The 22,567-nt window shown below is 48.5% G+C and overlaps 10 protein-coding genes across 10 annotated transcripts; 6 read left to right on the plus strand and 4 right to left on the minus strand.

The window, feature by feature from the left end:
- The first annotated feature begins 587 nt into the window (after nt 1-587).
- On the plus strand, nt 588-1,985 carry BDV37DRAFT_236973 (uncharacterized protein). Its single transcript, XM_032080665.1, has 2 exons — nt 588-944; nt 1,020-1,985. The coding sequence occupies exons 1-2, from the start codon at nt 777-779 to the stop codon at nt 1,938-1,940; spliced, it is 1,089 nt and encodes a 362-aa protein (XP_031946541.1). The 5' UTR covers nt 588-776; the 3' UTR covers nt 1,941-1,985.
- A 1,249-nt stretch (nt 1,986-3,234) lies between these two features.
- Nucleotides 3,235-4,051, plus strand: BDV37DRAFT_109796 (uncharacterized protein). The gene is made up of 2 exons (XM_032078355.1): nt 3,235-3,588; nt 3,643-4,051. The coding sequence occupies exons 1-2, from the start codon at nt 3,382-3,384 to the stop codon at nt 3,958-3,960; spliced, it is 525 nt and encodes a 174-aa protein (XP_031946542.1). The 5' UTR covers nt 3,235-3,381; the 3' UTR covers nt 3,961-4,051.
- Nucleotides 4,052-4,705: 654 nt separating this feature from the next.
- Nucleotides 4,706-6,778, plus strand: BDV37DRAFT_293823 (Zn(II)2Cys6 transcription factor; the record flags this gene model as incomplete). The annotated part of the gene is made up of 4 exons (XM_032089509.1): nt 4,706-4,765; nt 4,822-5,379; nt 5,426-5,569; nt 5,626-6,778. 4 exons carry the CDS (start codon nt 4,706-4,708, stop codon nt 6,346-6,348), a joined length of 1,485 nt encoding a protein of 494 aa, XP_031946543.1. The 3' UTR covers nt 6,349-6,778.
- BDV37DRAFT_278192 (alkyl/aryl-sulfatase) lies at nt 6,569-8,395 on the minus strand (the record flags this gene model as incomplete). The annotated part of the gene is made up of 1 exon (XM_032085986.1): nt 6,569-8,395. One exon carries the CDS (start codon nt 8,393-8,395, stop codon nt 6,569-6,571), a length of 1,827 nt encoding a protein of 608 aa, XP_031946544.1.
- A 266-nt stretch (nt 8,396-8,661) lies between these two features.
- Nucleotides 8,662-10,862, plus strand: BDV37DRAFT_109818 (major facilitator superfamily domain-containing protein). The gene is made up of 7 exons (XM_032078356.1): nt 8,662-9,150; nt 9,204-9,243; nt 9,295-9,423; nt 9,471-9,588; nt 9,640-10,003; nt 10,054-10,515; nt 10,566-10,862. Exons 1-7 carry the CDS (start codon nt 8,927-8,929, stop codon nt 10,687-10,689), a joined length of 1,461 nt encoding a protein of 486 aa, XP_031946545.1. The 5' UTR covers nt 8,662-8,926; the 3' UTR covers nt 10,690-10,862.
- A 562-nt stretch (nt 10,863-11,424) lies between these two features.
- BDV37DRAFT_237006 (putative ABC transporter) lies at nt 11,425-14,311 on the minus strand. The gene is made up of 9 exons (XM_032080666.1): nt 14,138-14,311; nt 13,671-14,079; nt 13,376-13,616; nt 13,057-13,315; nt 12,559-12,994; nt 12,427-12,506; nt 12,223-12,376; nt 11,884-12,161; nt 11,425-11,824 (listed from the first exon to the last, which is right to left on the minus strand). The coding sequence occupies exons 2-9, from the start codon at nt 13,849-13,851 to the stop codon at nt 11,582-11,584; spliced, it is 1,872 nt and encodes a 623-aa protein (XP_031946546.1). The 5' UTR covers nt 13,852-14,079; nt 14,138-14,311; the 3' UTR covers nt 11,425-11,581.
- A 1,330-nt stretch (nt 14,312-15,641) lies between these two features.
- Nucleotides 15,642-16,613, plus strand: BDV37DRAFT_278195 (kinase-like domain-containing protein; the record flags this gene model as incomplete). Its single annotated transcript, XM_032085987.1, has 1 exon — nt 15,642-16,613. One exon carries the CDS (start codon nt 15,642-15,644, stop codon nt 16,611-16,613), a length of 972 nt encoding a protein of 323 aa, XP_031946547.1.
- A 2,316-nt stretch (nt 16,614-18,929) lies between these two features.
- On the plus strand, nt 18,930-19,394 carry BDV37DRAFT_278196 (actin-binding ADF family protein; the record flags this gene model as incomplete). Its single annotated transcript, XM_032085988.1, has 3 exons — nt 18,930-18,936; nt 18,996-19,246; nt 19,305-19,394. The coding sequence occupies 3 exons, from the start codon at nt 18,930-18,932 to the stop codon at nt 19,392-19,394; spliced, it is 348 nt and encodes a 115-aa protein (XP_031946548.1).
- A 178-nt stretch (nt 19,395-19,572) lies between these two features.
- On the minus strand, nt 19,573-21,457 carry BDV37DRAFT_109907 (MFS transporter). The gene is made up of 3 exons (XM_032078357.1): nt 21,145-21,457; nt 20,285-21,084; nt 19,573-20,223 (listed from the first exon to the last, which is right to left on the minus strand). The coding sequence occupies exons 1-3, from the start codon at nt 21,327-21,329 to the stop codon at nt 19,694-19,696; spliced, it is 1,515 nt and encodes a 504-aa protein (XP_031946549.1). The 5' UTR covers nt 21,330-21,457; the 3' UTR covers nt 19,573-19,693.
- BDV37DRAFT_293839 (uncharacterized protein) lies at nt 21,458-22,545 on the minus strand (the record flags this gene model as incomplete). Its single annotated transcript, XM_032089510.1, has 2 exons — nt 21,458-21,895; nt 21,930-22,545. The coding sequence occupies 2 exons, from the start codon at nt 22,543-22,545 to the stop codon at nt 21,657-21,659; spliced, it is 855 nt and encodes a 284-aa protein (XP_031946550.1). The 3' UTR covers nt 21,458-21,656.
- Between the last annotated feature and the right edge of the window lie 22 nt (nt 22,546-22,567).

Below are 22,567 nucleotides of genomic sequence, written 5' to 3' on the forward strand. Positions count from 1 at the left end.
AGCGGCCGTTACAGTATTTTACGAAATCTAAACAAACCATTTCACATGATCTATATGGATTTGTAGGGTTGGCAAGCAAGAGGAAAATATATATCATGATTAAATAGCATACAAACGTAAGAGAGGAAAGCATAGCCAATTGATTTAGCTGCTATTAATCAGATTTTGCTCTGTTAGTACGGAGTATTCCGGATTGGAGTCAGTATTACAGCTTAAATCAGCGGTGATCTAGTTGGTAAATTTAGATATCATGAGTTTTATCTTCATTCCCAACTCCAAAACTTAATTGCGAAGAGTTTTAAAATAGAACAGGGATCTTCCAATCAGTGGAAATAGTACTGAGGTGAGGAATGCGAATAATGGCGGAGGAAATGCTAACTAACCCTAAAGGCAGGCCGTAAGCCGACCCACGGCTATCACAAGGCTGGATTTATCAAGATAATCGCCCCCACCGCAAGGGGCATAAGCAATGAGACGCTGACAGGACAACTAATTAACTCTCATTTGCTCACACTCTCTCCATTCCTACCCCTCCCTCGTCAGAAGCAATGGAGGGGCCAGGTGAGGCGCAATATAGCCCAATGGGGGCTGATTCTGCAGGTTAAGCAAGGACAGCCATGCATGACGACTCACTCCTCCGTAAATGCCAGTGCATGGCAAGCTGACCGGCTTATCTTCAAGCCTGTAAGATCCGTCTGCTTTGCTTTTTCATCCACCTTCGTTTTGCTTCCGCGCCGCTTCCCTTCTTACAACCCTGGACGAGCACGACAACCAACATGGCCCTAGATGTACCGGATAGCACGCCCGACCGTGGGCAAGGCGTTGCGATATTGAGCATCATCCTTATGGTCCTGATAATCCTGGCTACCGTCACTCGTATTATGAGCAAGGTTGTTGCGCACCAAAACTGGTGGTGGGATGACCTGTTCGCAATCCTCTCTGTGGTAAGTCCCCTCACTGGCACAAAGTACATATCAAACCCGAAATAAAGATCAGGAAACTAAGCTTCCCATCCACAGGTCTGCGAACTAGTCGTGCTATCCCTGGTCCTAGTATGGAGAAACATCGGCCTGGGTTACCACATGTCCGTGGTGGCGTCTATTAATCCAGAATACCTAATCACCGGATCCAAATACCTCTTCATCGCGATCTTCTTCTTCGACGCCTCAGTCTGCCTCCCCAAGATCTCCGCGGTCTTCTTCTACGCGCGCGTCTTCCGCTCCAACAACCGCGCCTTCCGCATAAACCTCTGGATCATCGGTGCCCTCGTTTCTGGCTGGCTCATCTCCGCCGAAATCTCAACCATCTTCCAATGCAACCCCATCGCCAAGGCATGGGACACCACTCTACCAGGAACATGCATTAAGCAATACGACTGGTATCTATCAACCGCGATCCTCTCCACCGTCATCGACTTCTACATCCTCATCCTCCCGATCCCAATGATCTGGTCCCTGAAAATGAGCCTCCGCCGCCGCATTTATCTCCTCATCTGCTTTTTCATGACTTACTCCGTCATCGTCCTGTCCCTGGGCCGTCTTGTCGCTGTGGTCAATATCGTCCCGATCATGCCAAACGATTTGACATGGGAGTTCCCGCTATACCTCTACTGGTCCATCTTGGAGGGCTCGATTTCCATTGTCTCAATTAGTGTTCCGAGTGGCATCGCCCTTGTGAAAGCCATTATTCGACCGAATGGGAGTTCCTGGGGGTCCAGCAATGGGAGCAGTGGGAAGCGGGGGAGCTACGGAAACACCACTATCATTAAACCCACCAAGGAACGGCCAACACGCATCTATGGTGATAGGGACAGCGACGACCATCTCGTCTCGGACGTCGAGACTGCCAGAACAATGAGTGTGCATGAAGATGACGCCAATATCCCGCTAGGTGGAATCAAGATCCGGACGGATATTCGGATTATGAATCGCGAGAGATAATAAACTCAAAGAAGAATGAAATGAAAGAGCAAAAGGTGAGAAAAGAAACAAAAAAAAAAAAGATGCTTGTTAAGTATCTATCCACCGTGGGCTGGGTGGATATTTGGCTTCTACTGATATACGATGTTTTGACTACCATTTAGCGATGTATATATTCCCTTTCTGCAATGACGGTTCAATGATACCTATTTCGTCTATACCCATATGCTCTTGCCTGCTTTTATTTGTTGATAGGGCGACCATCTCTGCCACAATGCTTCTGTGCATACAAGCCCAGCTTTGCTGCACAGACCTTTTCAACTCGACTGTTGTCAATCAAATTGCTTCGTAAAATGTGTACACCCTCATTCCGTAAAATGTCATCTTGTCTCTTTCATATTGCAACTACTACATACAGGTATTATGCTATTTGTTGAATGAAATGTCCAAACATTCACCATAACATGCACTCGTAAACCAGATGAATCAAACTGCCCATATGTATATATCCAAGCCTGGCTAATCTTAAATCTACCCGGATCCTGTGTCTGAAAAACACCAGATGGGTCGTACTTCTCCGGCACCCTAGCAAGCTCTTCTGAATCACCCTCCCTATAACTGCGAAGCAGGTTTTGTCTTGGCCTCGCATAATTCAGATATGCACAGGTAGTCCGCTTGCTCCATATACCACAGCGACCAAGGACAGCGCATACATAATAAATCCCAGTTGAGAATTGAAATATATGGGCGCCAGTGGAATGATCCTTTTCGGGGATCCACTTCCCACAGGATTGATCGACCCGAACTCAGCTGTCTTCCCGTTTATATAAAATGATACGGGCCGATGCCTCCCCGTCTCCCGTAGAGCCCGCATGTACCAAGTACTTGGTGTAAGCGCCTCGAATGAGAAGAGATGCATAGAATAATTTCAAGACCCATAGTGCAAGAGCGGAGCTCAAATTATTGACACAATACGACTCAAATAATAACGCACAGCTGAATTTCATTCGTCAGTGATGGAGAGACCTCTTCCGAGGATTACTTGACTCGTTTATAGTATGATCCAAGCAGAAGCACCAAAGAAGCCGTTTGTTGGGAGGTTAATTAATTTGACAGAAGATATTCTCAGGGATACCTCCTCAGGGATGGAGCTCTCTAGAAGATATCTTCATGATAAACGACGGGGTTAGTAGTTGCGGGGACTGCCGTAATAAATGGTATCTTATATCCAATATTGATACACAACTCCAAGAGAATATAGTATATACTAGTACTTTCTTTCCTCTTGTTCTTCCAACGACCGCGATGAATGACCGGAATGGCCTGGATGCAGTGTCGCCATCACGTGCTGCAACGCCTCGCAGCCCGACCGTGAACCCATTCCAAACAGCCATCACCAGCTCGCTGAATCCTGTCCATAAGCCCTCGACCTTCGGCTAGATTGACAGTCACTCCGCCAATAATGTCAACCGAGCCACTTCTACCCTCTTACTCCTCCATTCTGGAGAACGAACGAGACCGACGTCCCTACCGATACAGGCAAGGCAGTAGAAGGGCCAACACAACCCCGCCACTTCCTCCAATTCAACTTCTCAGCGCCCTGTTCTTTGCCGGCGCCGTGATAGCCTCTACATACTGGGCCTACAAGAGCTATACAGCCCCGGACCGGGTAATTTTTCTCATCTCCATCTGACAGTCCTGACCTCTCTGATTATATTCACAGGCCCCACTGGAGGCAGCTCCTTTGCTCCCTTACTTTGCATCGTTATCCCTGATCCTTTCTTTCTGTTCGTGGATCGGCTACCTAGTCTCCATCCTCTATGACCAGGACGACCTTTCTCTTTTCCAGCGGAAACTTGTCATATGGATCTCAGTCGTTGGAAAGGTAGTGTTAGTGGTCGCACACGCAGTCATTTGGTTCGAATACAAACAAGTCTTCCCCGGCACAAAACAACCCAACTGGATTATTATGTTTCTCGCGATGCAAGCATGGTGGGACTTCCTGCTGTTAATCGGGTATTCTATGCTGCGAATAATGTAAGCGACGGCTAGGTTAGACTGTTTAAGGATTTTTCATGGGTAAGAGGGGATGCATTTGTTCTATTGTTGTCGTGGCTGGGGACTGTTCTTTTGGCCAAATATAACTATACCTATTTAAAGATCCATGGAGATGACAGCCTCATAAGCTAAGATCTCGGATGATTTCTCTCTACCGACTCGATCCTAGGAAACGGATTGAATCACAGAGTTCTCGACTCCTTCAGGGTTCTTCTTTCGCCGGCCAGATCGTTTAGCGTCTTCAACGTATTCCATTCTGATCCTCATATCCTGGGCAGGGTCGAATCCTCTGGCCTTTGTACGTTTAAAGATATCCTGCATAGTCCGCGGGGAAAGTCCTAGAGATGCAGCAATCTCTTTTTGAAGGACTCCCCAGGCTAGGGGCGTTAGAGCTTGAATCCTTAATTCAACCGGATGGAATACCATGGCTCTGGAGCCCCTCAATAGGTAGGCAGGTAGGCAGGCAGGAGCCAAATCCCTAACCCCAGAAAGCTGTGTTTGGATAAAAAAACAGGCCCAGGGACGCGTCACTTAATAAATCACTATGGCGGCATCCGAAAGTGGGTCCTAAATTACTGCGTCCTCCGGAGTACTACGTCCGAAGATGGATATATCCCACTAAACCGCCTTCGGTTAGTTAGGAGTGGAGCCTCGGCCCGCACGAGACCTTTGTTGCCCCTCAGGCCGCAGAGGGCCGGGGAAGCTTAGCATTCTCGACACTGTCTGTAATGGTCTATCAACCTCGTATCAGCAAAGGGTGTGGCAATTGTCGCACCCGCAGAATTAAAGTATGCTCTTGCCGTTTCACTCTATATTGAAGTCTTTGCTAAGCATTGGCCAACAGTGTGATCGAGCAGAACCAACATGTTCGCAATGTGTGCGAGCATTCTTCTCTTGTCCAGGCTACCGCGATCTGCAACAACTGCATTATCGCAATGAGAACGAGAAAGTCAGGTTCCGGGTGCGATCAGCTCAGTACAGTACTGAGCGACAAGTCGGTTTGGCAAAGGAAACCGGGCCACAAAGTCGCCAAGCCTTCAAAGCCGCGGTTGTTGCTCAGTCTCTACAATCTCTCCCTGCATCCCTGTCATCGTCCACCTCCGCTGAGTCGGTCGGCTTTTTCTTCCGGTACTACGTTCTTGAAGATGGCCACAATATCCCTATCTATTTGAGTGCCTCCCAGATGGAAGTGCTGGCAGCAAACAGCCCGTCAGTCATGCAGAGTCTGGTCGCAGTGGGCTTAGCAGGGCTGTCTAATATCAAAAAGTCCCCTGATTTGATGAGTAAAGCAACTGAGGAATATACACGAGCACTGCATCTAATTAACGGCGCTTTAAAAGATGAAGCTCAGCGCAAGAGTGATGCTACACTAGCGGCTACAATGCTTCTTGGCATGTTTGAGGTAAGCTGAGCTACCTTAGTTTGAGTAAACATATTGATTCCACTAGGTCCTGACTTGCAACACTCCTTCCTCTTTAGAGTCATGGGCCCAGCATATTCGTGGTGCCTCAGCCCTTATAGAAATGAGAGGGGCCGAGCAGATCAAATGGATCGTTGGCATGAGAATGTTCACCCACCTGCGAGTGCAGATCGTAAGCACCAATAAAACTGTCTTGGGAACCTCCATCACAACTGACACCCAAGTTAGATAGCCAGCTGCTTGCACTGGCGCCTTTCCATTCCGGCATCGATTGTGCACTGGTCTCTCCAGGCTATGACAGAGAGATCAGTAGCGGACGCGAAAGCGGATGAGCTGGTTGATCTGGTTGCCCACGTTGCCCGACTGCTATCCCAAGCACGAATGAACTTGGCGTCTGATATAGTATCCTCGGCAGCAACTATTGACAGATACCTTCGCCAGTGGAGACAGACTCTTCCGCCTCGATGGGCCTACCAGACCGTACCAGGGCCTCCCGTGCGCAACAGGAGCCCGTCTCATATAAAGTTCTACTATACCCACGTATATCATATATACCCTGATCTTTGGGCATGCAATATCTGGAACTTTTATCGAAGCGCTCGCATACTACTCAACCAATTGATGCTGAACAGTGCGGAGATAGGTGATCAAGCAGAAAATGTCCAGATAAGAGAAACTGTGGCCCAGTTGAGTACAGAAATTGCAGAAAGCGTTCCTTTCGCACTTAAACTTGTAGACAGCAGAGCCACAAATTTTCCCTCGCTTGACCACTGTCTTGGGGGATTTACGATTTTATGGCCCCTATACGTGGCGGCCAATACAAACCCTTTAGGCTCTACATTGCGGGAATGGGTAGTTGAACGATTCGAGACGATTGGGAATGACATGGGTATAGGGCAGGCCCATTTCATGGCCAGAACTCTACGAAACACGTGTGCCCCTGTCCCCTAATCAGCAGTGCCCCTTCTTTCGTCTGTGGATATTCTAAGAGAGTGGGCTCAATATACTTGTTATAGGAGGTGCGGTATTCTATGCCCTATGTCGCATCATCTCTGTGGATCATTATCGTATAATAATCGACTATGTACAGCGTTTCACCCTTTCCAGCAAACAGCCTTTTAAGGGCCCCCGGAAATGTAACAATATTACATATTCTTGGGAAAGACTATATCTACAAATGGCTCTGTTGGGGTGCAGATGCCCCAACCAATCTCATTAACCTGAAGAGCAGGCTCACGTCACCCTCTGAACTGTTATCTGGGATGCCTCCACGCCCATTCAATATCTCCACCAATTCGTTCTTTGTGAGGGTTAAACGCAAACTGGATGTGCCAATCGACCTGTCCTGACCTGTTGTGATACGATATGTCAACGCCCCGTTGCTCAAAATTAACCGCCAACGTTGCTTTTCATCATGCAGATGCAGGTCTATCGTGAAGGATTCTTCTGCAGCTTTGGGTCCATCTAATTGAACGGACAGAAGAGTAAGCAGTTGTTCCATTGATAGTGCAGCCATGTATTCACGCTTCGGGTGTTCCAGTCGATCTAGCACTGCAGGAGAGCACATATCCTGGGCACCGGAAAGGTAGAAGTTGCGCCATGTCGCATTTTCACAGCCATATGCAAGTTTCCTGTATACAGATGCCAGCTCAAGTCTTGACTCTTTGTGCTCGGGATGAGCGGCTATGACATGGCCCAATAATGTCACCGCGAAGCGTGAATCGCCGTTACTAGCGTACTCCTTTGCCTTCCGAACAATCTCGTCCAGACCTCCCATACAATCAATGTATCTTTGACCAGCTTCAGCTGCTGGGTACTCCCATAGGTGTGCTGGGTTCCCATCGAACCAACCCAAATAGCGTTGGTAGATGCCCTTGACATTATGACTAACAGAGCCATAGTAACCCTGTGTATGCCATGCCATTTGCAATGCCGGCGGGAGGGAGAATCTTTCCGCAATCTCGATGCCCGTCAGGCCGAGATTCATCATCCGCACAGTTTGATCATGAAGGTAGGTGTAGAGGTCTCGTTGCTCCGATATGAACTTGACGATTTTGGCCTGGTCCCAGGTCGGCCAATTGTGGCCAGCGAACAGCACATTGGCTTTTTGTCCATATAGCACTGCTGTTTCATCGAGATAGCGTGCCCAAGCCTTCGCGTCACGAACCAGAGCCCCGCGAAGGGTGATTATGTTGTGAAGGCAATGTGTCGCACATTCAGCAATGCAAAGTGCTTCGTGGTCGGGAAAATAGAAGTTCATCTCTGCCGGTGCTTCAGTCTCAGGGACCATTTGAAATTCAATCCGAACGCCATCCACCGTGCGTTCCTCGCCTGTGTGGCAGATAGAGACGTTTGGAGGAATCAATGACATTGTCCCACTAGAGGGCATCATTCCAAGACCACAGCCAATGTGACCGTCTGGCCCTTTCGGTAATCGCATGCCATACATATAGCCTGCACGCCGGCGCATGGCGTCGCCGACGTATATATTCTCACTGGTCGCTTCGGCCATGAATCCCTGCGGGGCGATAATAGGTATCGATGTATTCGTGCCTGATGGCAGCACACCCTGAGCTCCGCCAAAATGATCTACATGTGAGTGAGAGTAGATCAAACCAGTTACTGGCCGGTCTCCCCGGTGTTCACGGTAAAGCGCTAGTGCAGCCGCTGCACACTCGACGGACGTCAGCGGATCAATCACAATAACACCTTTATTTCCCTCAACGACGGTCATGTTTGAGAGATCGAAACCTCGGATTTGGTATATTCCATCAGTCACTAGGAAAAGGCCCTGGATTGAGTTCAATTGGCCTTGTCGCCACAGCTTTGGCTCGGCCGTTGCAGGGCAGTCTGCGTCGCGAAGAAAATCGTATTCGTCATTGTTCCACACTACGCGGCCACTGGCATTTCGTATGATACATGGTTTCAGTGAATTGATAAACCCTCGTGTGGCGTTCTCAAAGTCAGCTCTGTCGTCAAACGATGGCGAGAAGGTCATAATGGAGGATGTTTATGATACGTGGAATCTGTGGTTTGGTTGGTTGGTTTCGGTGCTACTCTTCCACGACTAGGCGGCAGGCAGCAATTATATATTTCGCTCTGGCGGGTAAAAAGAAACGGAAAACAAAGGAAGTTAGAAAGTGAATCACTCTCAAACCTCGGTTCGACCAGAAGCGCCCTTAAAGTCTACAGAGGGTCCTCGATGGATGCTTAGATAACCTCACGATTCACTTGCCGAATATGGTTTAAAGCGCAGACAGAGCTCCATCAACGACCAAACCATGGTACCCACTTTCTCCACCGCTAAATTTACAACTAAGCGGGGACCAATGGTTGCGCACAAAGCACTTGAGACGGCTTTGGATGTGCAACATCACCCTAGAATGATGTGATTAACAATGCCATGAAAGTATGAACGCTGAACCGAGGCGAGGCAAAGGGATTGTTATAAAAAGGTTGAGGGGACAGCGGCTCGAGATGTCCAAGGCCGCGTCAATCTAGCGGGAACAAAGACGACAAACCAGACACCATGTCGAAAGTTGAGACATATCTGGAGGAGAAGAGGCAGCTGGGTGGGACTCTATCAGGTACAGACAGTCTAGAAGATGATTTGGATAGGGATGAGGTCTACCCACTTAAGGAACAGAGAAGAATCTTGCACAAGATCGATCGAAGACTAGTCACGGGCTTAGGGCTTCTCATGTGTGTTAGTTTGGTGGATCGGACCAACTTGGGAAATGCTATGATTGCTGGGTAAGTTGTCATACATTGCATTCCGGATGAATATCATGTTGATGAAACCAAAGCATGGAAGAGGAGCTTCATCTCTATATTGGTTCTCGCTACGTGAGTGAGACACATGTCTTTCTACCCAATACAGATGCTAATTGTCAGTAGTCCATCACGCTCCTGACCTTTTTCATTCCCTATGTCCTATTTCAGTTCCCGCTTATTACGGTAATTCGAAAGGTTGGGCCGAAGATCTTCCTTTCTGGAATCACATTTTCCTGGGGAATTGTTATGATGGTAGGAAGCCCTGCCTTGCGTGCGAAGGACTGGTTAACCATAGCCAGGGATTTGGATTTATACATAACTGGACGGTGCTGGTTGGGCTTCGCATAGTCTTGGGGTTCCTTGAAGCTGGGCTCTTTCCTGGCTCAGTGTATCTCCTTTCTATGTGGTATACCCGATGTGAGTGTTCGACCTTGTCGGTTGTGGATAATCGCGGCTCACTGTGTCTAGATGACTTACACAAGAGATATTCATCCTTCTATTTGATTAGCGTCATTGGGGGAGCTTTCTCCGGAATCCTCTCGTATGGCTTCATACACATAAATGGCCTAGGTAATTTGAGTGCATGGAGATGGATCTTTGTTATGGAAGGGATCCTCACCTGTCTCGTCGGAGCGGTCGGCTTCTTTTTGATTGTCAATTTCCCTAACGAGAATAATCTCTCCTGGAAGTTTCTTTCTAAAGAAGAAACCGCATTCGTCGTCCGACGACTAAACCGAGATAGGCGCGACTCCTCCGAAGCCGCGTTCAATCTAAAGGAATTTCTAAAACCCGCTCTAGACCTTAAAGTATGGGGCTTTGCCCTCATTTTCTTGTGAGCTCGCAAACCCAACCACCACTCTGAAAGACACTCATTATCAATAGTTCTGCCACAGTTGTGTCGTATGCGATTACGTTCTTCCTTCCGCTCATTCTCCGAAGTGAGCTCAAATTTCCCCAAGCAGCATCACAAGTCCTCACAACGCCACCATACTTCTTCGCCGGCATCTTCATGTATGCTCAGGGCTGGCTTGGTGACAAATACCACATCCGCGCTCCATTGATTGTCTACAACTGTATTCAATGCATCGTGGGTTTAGCCATTCTCGGCTGGGTCCAAATCCCTGGCGTGCAGTACTTCGGGATATTTCTCGTCACTTCAGCATCCAATGCTACCATCCCAGCCGCACTGACATATCAGGCAAACAACATTCGTGGGCAGTGGAAACGCGCCTTTTGCAGCGCGAGTATAGTCAGCTTTGGCGGTACTGGTGGTGTAGCTGGGTCCCTGGTGTTTCGGTCGCAAGATTCTCCCCGCTACCTCCCCGGCATATATGCCTGTATTGCGTGAGTGGACTCTTTTATCTGTCCTACTCTTGTACTGACAATTGTCCAAGGTGCAATATCTTGTCAATAGTGGTAGTGGGTGTGCTCAGCCTTTATTTCTACATCTCGAACAGACGAGCAGCAAAGGGCAAATGTGTCATTGAAGGACTCCCAGAGTTCCGATATACACTTTAAGGTGACATGAGAATTCTTTTACCTCTAGGAGGGTGCCATAGTCCTTGGCAATGAATGGAATATGATATGGACACTTAGATACGCCTTTTGAATTGACGAAAATTAACCAAATAAAAACCCGAGTTTACTATTGACTCAATTGTAAGGACGCTACTGAAGGTAGAACACTATTCAGTCTCCGGCGAAACTTGAGAGCAGAAGAAGCATCACATCAATGATTTTCACTTGCTACTGATACACCGAGTGAAAGCGGGAAGAACATAAATATAAATATAAATATCACCTCCAACTCGCATTCACTGTTACCATGACCTCACGAGTTAAGGAGATACAGCAACAGTTCTTTCAATCCGGTCCACCGGTCTTGGTACTCGCACCAAGAGGTTTCGCTCGGTATAACCTACCACCAATGGTTGGTAACATTGAGTTGGACGGAGAGGGTTGTGAGGAGGGTTTGGATTTTTCATGGGCTATGTTGTTTGTTTGGCATATGGTGATTTGGGTTTGGGGTGTGTCACTGAATGGAGAGGAATGAAGAATGATCCGTAGAATATATGTGAATGTTATACATGTTCCATGTTTTCTGATTGTATGTAATTGAAAGTGAAGACATAGTCCTCTTTAGCAACAGAACGTTGCACAATGCATGGATCATGGAGTTTTCTCTCGGCTGGTATTTTCACCGGTTATACAGAAGCAGTCGATAGCCACCTAGCAAGTCCACCACGTCGTTTCGGCTTGGATTTTAACTCCATATTTCTCAAATATTGTATTGGTTCGCTATGATCTAATTATTGGGTTCTAGTGCCCTAGTATGTGGCAAACTAACGCCTTCCGGAATTACATACGATGCAGTTGGCTCATCCTGGTCTGCGTGTTGGTAAGACCCAACTCAAGTCCTCCTCAACACCAAGGCGATATAGCCAAACAATCGGTATACGGCAATAATGCCTATCAGAATACCTACCCACTTCCCTGTACGACCCGTGGCATATCCATATTCCTTCAGAACCCCGGTTCCTCGGATCATGCACTGATCTGCCAGGTCTGTCTGATACATACATTGACACCCCGAGCCACACGAATATGTCCTCTCGCTAAACTCGTTAACCATCATTCCTTGAAAGACATACGCCTGCACCCGAGTCAGTCACACACTTTTAGCGACTCAGAGTTGAGAAAAGAGTAAGGTACCTGGTAATCAATGTAGTGGAAAACATATTTCCAGAATGGATTCAAGATGGTCGGCGAAACGAGGAACCCGCCCACGCTCATCCAGAGCCCGTTGGCAAATGCAACGAGCGCCAGGCTGATCACAAAATTCGGGAAGATGGCTGTTACGAAGACGACTAGAGACTCGGCGGCAACGAGGTCCAGGAAGAGCCACATCACCCAGGTGAAGAATGCCGCGCCTGTGGGCCGGAAGTTGGAGAGCCAGTAGCTGACTATGGAAAAGAGGACGGAAATGATGACTTTTTAGGGCATTGTTAGCTTAGTCCAATCAGTAATTTGACAGTTTCGGGAGGGACATACATAGGTACGGCAGGCCGATGATGAAGTTGGAGATTACGAAGGGAAGCGCGCCGTAGAGTCCGTTTGCTCGTTCCTTGGTAAAGGTTGCCCGGTCCTCGAGGAAGGATGGGACATAAGCGACAGCCATAAAGCTCATGAAGGCTGAGCCGAAGAACTGATTCTCGTTAGGATATAGTACAGAAGGAAGAAAGATAAGAAGCTCACAATCGCATTGATGAATGGTTGGATGTACTCCTGGGAGGTGTGGAGGCGAAGCCATACCGTCCCCATCATGATTGCCAGTCCTACAGATCATATTAGTTTTGTGAGATTAAGACAGGGATGGGGAGCCTGTACCTAAATACATAACAATCCGAATACCATAGGCTACAACGTCGCGATAGCTTTTGATGAAGAGCCGATGGAGAAGAGACATGGTAATTCGGGGAATACCTGGGCGGCTTAGTTCGTCGATGTTCATTATATTGCCGTTCTTCTCGTTGGCGCTCTGTGGTTGTTTGCTCAATGCAGCATACTCGGCGGACTGTGCCCATGCGGTTTGGATCTTCCCGACTTGGTCCTCGTGGACTGTGAAGTCAGAACTAACCGCATCCAAGAGGTACTCGGCCGGATTTGTATTGGAGGGAATCGGACATCCAATGTTATTGAAGTAGCTTGGTACCTCGGAAATGGGTCCGAAGTAACATGTCTTTCCGCCCGAAAGTAGGAGGAGATTGTCAAACAGCTGGAAGGTTGTTGTCGATGGCTGGTGGATACTGGCAATTATGATAAGCTTTAATGTGATGTGTTAGTCGTCTGTGGTATGCTCCTAACCCCCTCCCCAGGACGACGTACATTATTTGCTACCGCAAGCTTTTTCACGTACGAAATGACCTCGTAGCTAGCAGTGGAATCCAATCCGCTTGTTGGCTCATCGAGGAACAAGATCTTGGGACATGTGATAAGCTGACTGGCGACGCTGACCCGTCGCTTCTGACCTCCACTGATTCCCTTCCGGATTGGCGTGCCCACCAGAGTCGAGGCCTGGTTCTGGATTCCGAATGCGCTCAGCAGGGTCTGGATACGCTCTGCCCTTTGTGATCGTGTCACCGATCTAGATTGTGTCAGCCCATGAATACTCCGACAAAGTGATAAAGGTCGAAGGAGTCCATACCCCGGCAGAGACAGATCCGCGGCAAATTTCAGTGTCTCCCGCACCGTCAGGGATCCGATCAAGGCATCCTCCTGTTCGACGTAGGATGTGATCCGGTTGAAGGTGCCATTGTCCAGCTTTGCTCCATTTACGTAGCACTCCCCCGTATTTTTCGCACCGGCGGAAGCTGTGCGACGCGCAAGAACGTTTAATAGAGTTGTTTTCCCGCAGCCAGAGGGGCCCATCAGCGCAATCAGCTGCCCTGTTTCTGGTTAGTACTTTGTTCGACGTCATGTATTATTTTGCAATGCTATACCATGGTGGGCTGTTCCGCTGCACCCCTCGATCAGATTCCGAGGTTCTTTTGTGCGTCTATCCTTTACCGTCACGGTCAGATTATCCCACGTGAAGGATTGAACGGTGTTGTTCATCAAAAACTGATTGTCATTTCGTTCAAGATCAAGGGTATCTGGAGGGCTGGCTTGGTCGGGCTCCATAGCGCACAACGGTTGTGATCGAAAGGTGGAGTTTTACCACAGAAACACAGTGCATGGACCGATTGTGGGCGAGGCTGGGTAGATTTATAATAAATTGAAATACTTGAGCGTTGGCGAAGCATGACAGGATCCCTGTCGGTGTCCAACCAACAAGAAACCAGTCAGGTGCAGTGGTTAATGGAATGTGGCAGGGGATGACAAGAGAAAAGTCGCCGACTCGTGGACGGACTATTGTTTGGATCGTCAGTGTTGCATTTGCAGCAGTGATTTGACTACTATTACTAACTTGGTACTGAGTAGGTACTACTCGTAGCCTCAGGCTGCCGATCGGTGGGCCCTACAAGCAAGGGTGATCCCCGAGGGTTGCGAAAAAGTGGATGAACGCCGTTTGTCCGATCTGGGTCCCATGGTACCAGGAGGATTTTCCCGAGAGTAAAATTTCATGTCTTGGGAAGGTCCCCGATTCGTGCGAGAAAAGTAGATTACTCTATGGCAATGCGTCGGTGATATTCCAGCTGAGGGTTACATTGCCCATTTTGTAAGCACTTGTCTCGTCCGAAAAAAATCTGAGGAGAAAAAAAGAAGCAAATACAGGCTCAGTATTGTGCACGGTCCCTGTTTGTTCAGCTCCCGTTCTTACTGGTACTACCTCATCGTTCACTTTTGTCCTCATTGGGCTTAGTTTCGCCAACGGGTCCCGTTCATCACGAACCGTCACGTTCCTTGGGCTGATTCATATTGGAGGCGTTGCTGAACCATTCAGCTGCCACTATCCCCATTCTCTTTCAACTCTGTCTTATTTTACTATATTTGGGGGAAATGTTATCCTGTTCGACTGTACAAAACAAAACAAACCCACTAAAACAACTGATGATGCCAATCTAGACCGATGGCTGGTAGTACCAAGTGAAGGGTTTGATCTATGATACTAATGGGCCCAATCACAGTCACACTATGATGTCTGTTGCCAGTCATAGCGGGTGGTTACTCGTTGGCATTTGGAGACAGCTCACTACTATGTGCTACACAGAACCTCACTTGACTTTCAGCCTGAATTCATGTAGTACAATGATCTACGACCGTTAGGCTCACTGTGGTCGACCACAAAGTCGCTCCAAAACACCGAGCTTTCCTCCTCACAAGGACATATCGCTTCACAAAACCTTTCTTGCATTGGGCTGACCCCCGCCACGCGAGATGCTGTATTATCTATTCGACAGCATCATGGGATAAGAGTGGACGTCGAGGTAGTCTACGAGGTGAGGTAGATCTGGACGATCGGAAGGCACAGGGTTGCATGATCTATGCACTGGGGTCAGAAATCACCCTAACACGGTCGACTAGGGTGGGCAGAGCAACAACCTCCCGATCCACCTGCCTTGTTGACAGCAGGGGTGTTGCACATGGGGGCATCTGGGGAGGGACATGGTGGAAAAAACGTCTAGATGAATATGGCCGGACCTGGAGCATTTAATGTATCATCTCGCGCGCAGTAATCCATTCTATCCAAGTATGAACCCACTTGGTGTTCCAGAGTCACGCTTGGATCTCGAGAATATTTCTTCTTTGTACCAATACGAGCTTCATTTTATGCGCTTAGGTTGCCTTCAAGGACCACAAACAAGTGCATAGGGCAAGTTAGACGGTAAGTAAATATTATTGGAGGGTTGTTCTCTGTCTAGGAGGGGATTGAGTTTTGTCTGTCTGTCCGTAGTCACGTGACACTCGACTTGTAGGTGTACATACTAAAAACACCATTCAACTCAAATACATTGCCCAAATTTGCCGTTATGAAGCACCAAGACAGGTTCTACTCCGAGGGACAAGCGTACCTCGGCCCGAGAGAGAGTCCTCTGACCGAAACCCATTGTAATGTTTGGGATTGGGATCGACTGCGGATGGTCAAGGTGAAAGGCAGCGCCAAGCTGTTTCCACCAGACGAGGATATAGAGATCCCAATCCTGGCACAATTTGCGGGTTACTTGTCGCCGGAAGTTCGCACAGTCACTGTTGACGATGATGGACTTCTTGCTGGGGTCTCGACCGATCCGGAAGAGGACGATACCCCCTTTGTTGCATATCCTCCCCTCTCCGTTGCTGGATCCCTCGCCGATTGCCCTAAAATCCAGTACTCTGATCTTCAGGAGCTCGATCGGCTTGGACCGGGTGTTGATCTATCATCATACAAAGATGAATTCGGGATTCCTCACAAGGTTGCCTTCAAATTCAACCCTTTGGACAAACCTCAGAGACTGCAGATGGCGTGGGATGAACTCAACCTTCTCAAAAGCTTGCCACCACATCCCAATATAGTACCATTTGATCGCATTGTACTCGAAGATGTGGAGTCTCACGTGATTGGATTCACAACGAAATATATTCCGGGTGGAACCCTCGACAATACAAATGTGCCTTTCCGATTTGAATGGCTGCAACAACTTACTCAACTTGTGGACTTCCTAAATCTGGAACTGGGTATCATGCATCAAGACATTGCACCGCGTAATTTTCTTATCGATCCTGACACAAACAATATCCTTCTTTTCGATTTCGATTGGGCTGCATGCGGAAAAAGACGCTTGCTGGAAGGCCGAGATGACGTGACTGGTGTTGTTTTCACACTCTACGAGCTCATCACGAACGATGCACAATTCACGAGTATTCCTCACTGGACCGAACCATGGACATGGTGCCGGGTATTTCAGAATGGCCTTGTAATCGGATGCTGGACTCTGACGTATCAAAATTCCGCAAATTTTTGAATGATTGGGTGGCTTCGCGAAAATTGGACGGGGGTTTGGACCGATATCTCAACGCTCCCAACCAGCTTACCTGGCCGGATCTACCAACCGCACCGGACTACCAAGTACCTTTCGAATTGGGTAGGAATGCAGATGGAGAGCCGATCTGGGCAACGGGCCCGCGATTTAGACGCACTGCAATGGAGAAGGGACAGTACTGCTTCTTCTGGGAGAGACAGCCACAAAATAAATCTTTGAACCAGGCCAAAAGTGGCATGGACTAGCCGATGTATAAAATATAACGTTTAAGATCAAATCTCGAGGGTGAAGACGTATTCCCCTGCCAAGAACAGGAAAGCCAGTCCAATCCCACGAATATTTTACGGTCAACATTTCTGTCTCCAAGCGAGGGCTCTCTTTAATTGGCGTGGCTTATATTGAATCCCATCCATGTAGTCTGCGTCATCCGTGCCGTCATAATCATCACTCTCGTTGGTATTGTCAATGCAGAATTTTGCACTTATATCTTGCTAGCCACAAGGCTTCCGTATTGCGCTGTGTTGGCGTATGAGCGAGGACTGATGACCAGATGAGGAACAGGAAGGTTCCAAATACCGCTTGGTGGAAGAAGTAGGTGTTGTACTGATTCATCCAAATTCCTGCAAAGACCTGGATGACCCAAGCAAGGAGAGCAATCTAGGACCTACGTTGGTCATTACCTTTAAAGCAGTCCCAATACGAACTACTGTCCAGTTCTTTCTCTTGCTCATCTGTGCGAACAAAAAAGAATGGAGACTTTTGGATCACCAAGATTTTGCCGCAGTTAGGCCAGATATTGAATCTCTCACCTTACTGGGCCATTTTCTCATTAAGGTTCCGAGCATGCGGCAGTGAGATTCGCTACGGGGAGAATATAGCAACATCGCACCACTGGTATACGGTTGCTGACACACCTGCCCGCAATTCTCCAATATCTGTGCGATCTATGACCCCGTATAGGGGACATTGTCAATCCTAGATGAAGGGGTAGGCGAAAAGCTGAGGGCGAACAAGTTTAGTCTTTCCGCTCCGCTCCGCGTCACCTAACGGGGCACGTGAACAGAAGTGAGGTGGTATTTCTTCTTGCAGCAGTCCCTCCAGATCAGGATCCAACACCGTAAACATCTTGAAGAATTAGCGTTTTTCTAGTGTGGAGCGAATTTCTGCAGAATGTGGAATAGTACGGTGAACGAAATCGTAGTTACGGACAAGGTCAAATATTACCAACGTTACCAACACCAACGCACAATTTTGTTGACCAATTAAGTCAATTAATAGAGCTCCACTATACTGATCAACCAATTATATTTCTTATATATAGAATAAAGTTCTGGACTATTTGCTACTTATAGTCTGATTCCGAGATGTTATTATACCGCCTGTTTACCGTCTTGAATAATAGACTTTTCAAGACTGCCAGTCCTCCCAACACCCTCTTTTTAGGAATCACCAGTCCCTGTTTTTAGGCTACCAGCACTACCTCTTTAGAGGCCACCCGCACCCATCGTTAGAGGTCAGTACCCCGTCTTTAGAACCCTGTGTTCAGGGACTATCAGCACCCCGTCTTTAGATCCCCTGAGACCCCAGTATAATACTAGTACCCCGGGAGTAGTAGTAATAGTTAGGGATAGTAAGACGCTACTTTTAGGGCCGGTGGTAGAACTAGACGGGCGGGATGGCCTTTCAGACATTAGAGTGGGTTTACTTTCCAAAAAGACACATCTAGACTAGTGACAATAATTTATGGGACAGGAAAATTGGAGTGATATAAGGATAGTTCAAGATGATTTAGGAGTGCGTGGTAGTCGTGGCGTTATGTAAAACGCTCAGATTTCGGCAAGACTTTTACATTGTCCGGAACTCTGATTTAGTCTGCCGTAGAATAGCCAATGGTATCAGTGCCCAGTGCATGACAGTCAACTTTAAATCACGACCACCACAAATCGCCAGCTGGGCGTTTCCAGTTCGAATCAACTGTTTGGATATGGAGGATTGAACAATGTCGATCTCAACATAGAAAGATGAACCAAACTACGTAATATCAGGCAAAGCGGTACCGTTTCCGGCGGTGGCTGGCTGACTTGGTAGTCCCAAGCCTAATTCGGAGTTTACGGGCAGCGCTGCAAGCAGCGCCTGGTCACGTCGCCCGCATCCTGCATGATGTGTTGGCTTCGATACCCCGCTTCGATCTTGTATTTAACTTGGTACCGAGTCCCTACATCATCCCCTATTACCTTTCATCCTTCTACTACGAAAGACTTTGCACTATATACCCATAACACCACAGGCTATAGCACAATGGCAAGTGTTATCTCCTGAAGTCTCACTCTCAGAGTCTCGACGCTGACATCCCACAGGCTTCAGGTTTACCACTAAGCAGTGAATGCTTGGAGGCTTACAATGCGTTGAAGCTCAAAAAGTCTTTCAAATATGTTATCTACGGGGTGGACTCTACCTTCAAAGAGATCGTCGTTCTGAAAACCTCATCAGCATCCGACTACGATGAGTTCATGGCTGATCTTCCAGATGACGAGTGCAGATGGGCAGTCTACGATTTTGCGTACAAAAGGTCGGATGGCAGCGAGAGAAACAAGCTAGTCTTTATCTCATGGCATGTTTTTCGATTCCTATCAGCAACCCCTTCATGGTGCATGTAGCTAATTTCTTTTTTAGGTTACCAGACTGCGCAAAGATCAGGCACAAGATGATATATTCGTCGTCCAAGGATACGCTCCGGAAAGCACTAACCGGTGTAGCAGTTGATATATCTGCCACAGCCCGCGATGAGGTTTCATACGACGCTGGTACTGTACCCCGTCTCCTACTACTCCTAGTAAATCAATTGCCTCTAGCCCAACAAGCTAACTCATAGCACAATTAGTTCTCGGCAAAGTAAACCGCGAATAAATGTAACAAGGGTATAATTTGGAACATTAGCCTTCTCGCACCCGCCGTAGGGTTTGCAGTACTCGATATGTCCATTCCTACAAGCCTCTTTCTATCTTGAATTCATTCTCAATTAAAGGTCTTTACTTCAACATGCATCGTATTTCTCTAGTTGCTTAACCTTCTGTAAGGTTTGCAGTAGTAGTGGTCCTTCGGAGATATCCCCATCCCAACTTCCTGAATCCCTCCCCATGTAACCACAGCAAAGTAAACAGCGGCAAAAAGATCAACGACAGGAACGCAAGGAGGGAGTTCCCCCAACCCAAGCCGAGCGAGTGATTCAACGACGGACCAGCGAGGGGAAAGAAAGCCCCGAAGAGCGCACACAGGGTGGCATTCGCCGACAGGGCCGAGGCAGAGACGCCCTGCTCGTCGAACGCGTCGACGAGGTAGTTTTCCGTGGGAAGCTTGGTCAGAAGCATACTAAACCCGATGATGCCGGTGCCGATGAGAGGCACGATCCAGTGGACGTGTTTGTCAGCTGGCCAGCCGTACAGTAACAGGCCGATGGGCAGCATCGCCGTGCCGAAAATCATCAGCGGGAGGCGATGTTCCGGCTTCGACTCGCCTTCCATCTCGCGCCGGTGTTTCACGTAGCGGTCAGAAACAAGACCGTATACGCAGAGTCCGACTATGTTGCCAATTGCTGGACCGGGCATGGTTAGTGAGAGTGGTTTCGGTGGGTGAGTGGGAAAGCTTGGATATACCTCGGCCGAGGAAGGTGATGCCTACTGGGCCCTCTCCGAAACCATACGTTTTCTGCATGATCTCCGCCAGAGTTGTCAGGATGAGATAGGAGATTCCGTACGTCAGCGCCGTGTAAAGGGACGTGACTAGCACCACCGGGGAAGAGAAAAGTATCCGCGCAGGGCGGACAATAGATTTCAGGATTGTGTCACGGGGTGCAGAAGGGTGGCTGCTTGACGATGGAATATTGTGATTCCCATCACCACGATCTTGTTTCTTTTCTGTCGACTTTCGCGATTGTTGCTGGATTTTGAACCGGTAGGTTTCCTTGAATACCGCTAGTGACAATAGCGATACACTGCCGACAGCTATCGCCATAATCCAGATGGTCCATCGCCAGCCAAGGGCGCTATTGACGAAGCCGCCAACAATCGGAGCCACGCAGGGCCCGATTAGAGGAAGAGCGATGGCCACCGCCATTGCGGCGCCCCTCTCCTCCTGGACAAATAGGTCTCCAATAATGCTCGGAGCAAGAGTAAGGGAGGTGACGGCCATACCATTTATGAAACGGAAGGCCACCAGCATGGAGACATTATGACTCAGCGCGGCCGCAACGGAGCAGAGGATAAAGAGGATGTTACCGCCATGGTAGACGACGTTCCGCCCATACAGCTCTGACAACGGCCCGACTACAAATGATCCTACACCTTCGCCCAGCTCCCAGATAGAGACGATCAAGGGCTGATAGAGATTGCCCGAGACTTGAAAGTGAGATAGGATGATTGGTACAGCTGGGACGATGATGATAGTCCCAAAGTTACTATACCAAGGATGAGTAACGGATACGGGCGAGCAGCGAGGTCTGATAAGATATACTCACGCTAACATATACATCACAGCGACGCAGCTCACTATTGACCATTTTCGCCAACGAGGCCAGTTTGTGGGATCCTCGGGCTTCTTTAGGCACTGTGAACAGTCATCGTTGTTCTCTTGCTTGGGTCGGTGAGGAGATGAGTCGTTGCCCGCGTCGCATGTTGTTATTTCCAAGTCAACGTCCTTCATGATCCGGGCAATACTTTGGCTTCTTGAACGTCCTACGGAGGTCTGATCGGGGAGACAACAGCAGCTCTACTTTGTACACCGAAGGGGGGTTTTGTTTCATGAGTTGAGGTGAGATAGATTTGCATGTGACCAACTAGGTGGACTTATCACGACCAAAGCCCGAACCCTGTACTGAGCAGGGTAGATGGTAGGACACGTACCGATAAAGGCGTACTAATGAAACTAAATGAAACAAAGAACGGTGCAGGGGATCTTCAATGCGGCCTGATGCGAACTGTACCATCCAGAAACGGCAACGGGATTTAAATCCTTTGTCTAGCAGTCAATTCAAGCCAAGCCGGGACGCTTCGCCACCACCACCACCCGCGGGATGGACAATGCAGCCCCGTCGACACACTCCTGGTACCCAGCCTCAATGAGTTTGAAAAAACTCGCAGCAGCCTCGACCTGACCATTTCCCATCAGCTTAGACGCAAACTCCTCCATGGTCAACAAATGTTGGTCATTGAATGCCCGGACCAACTCTGGCCCCTCATCGTAGTAGTCTAGTTTCGCATCCTGGAAGCCTGCCTCGTTGAGCAGGCGCGGCAAGTCCAACACCCCAATCATGCCGCCCATTGGCATAGGAGGCAACGCAGATTTCCTCCAGCGCAGGCGCCTGCACAGACGGGCTCACCTTCTTGATCTGCATATTCACACAGTCCAGCTCATCCCATTGGATGTAGCCTCCAGGTTTTACCAACTGGAATAGGTGCCGGATTACAGGCATTGGGTCCACCCCCGACAACACCAAAACGAGAAGTCGGACGTGTACGAGCTCATACTGACACTCAAGACTCGCGGGTATGCCCGCAAATAGGTCCCAATGTCGTAGGGTAATATTGGATGGTAGCCAGCCAGGGTGAGGAGCTTGAGTAAGATCGATATCTAGTCCATCCAGCCGGCTTTTAGGAAAGTCGCGGGATACGTCAATCAACCACAAAGCAGTACCTGTAGCGATGTCGGCAATGGCAGGATGAGAAGGGGGGTCGGTAGAACTGCCTGAAGATGGAAATTGAACCGAGGGATGGATGTGGAAGCCAAAGACTTCACGCCAGAGGAAGTGTTGCAAGTTTAGGCGGATAACAGAGCGGTGGCTCTGTTGCAGGGCGTATCCAAGGCCATCGGCAAGGCGAAAGCTGGCCTGGGGGGAGGGTGAGGAGTTTGAATCATGCATGCTGGCGAGAATGGATGGGGAT

Source organism: Aspergillus pseudonomiae (assembly GCF_009193645.1).
Source record: "Aspergillus pseudonomiae strain CBS 119388 unplaced genomic scaffold BDV37scaffold_3, whole genome shotgun sequence".
Taxonomy (NCBI): Eukaryota; Fungi; Ascomycota; class Eurotiomycetes; order Eurotiales; family Aspergillaceae; genus Aspergillus; species Aspergillus pseudonomiae.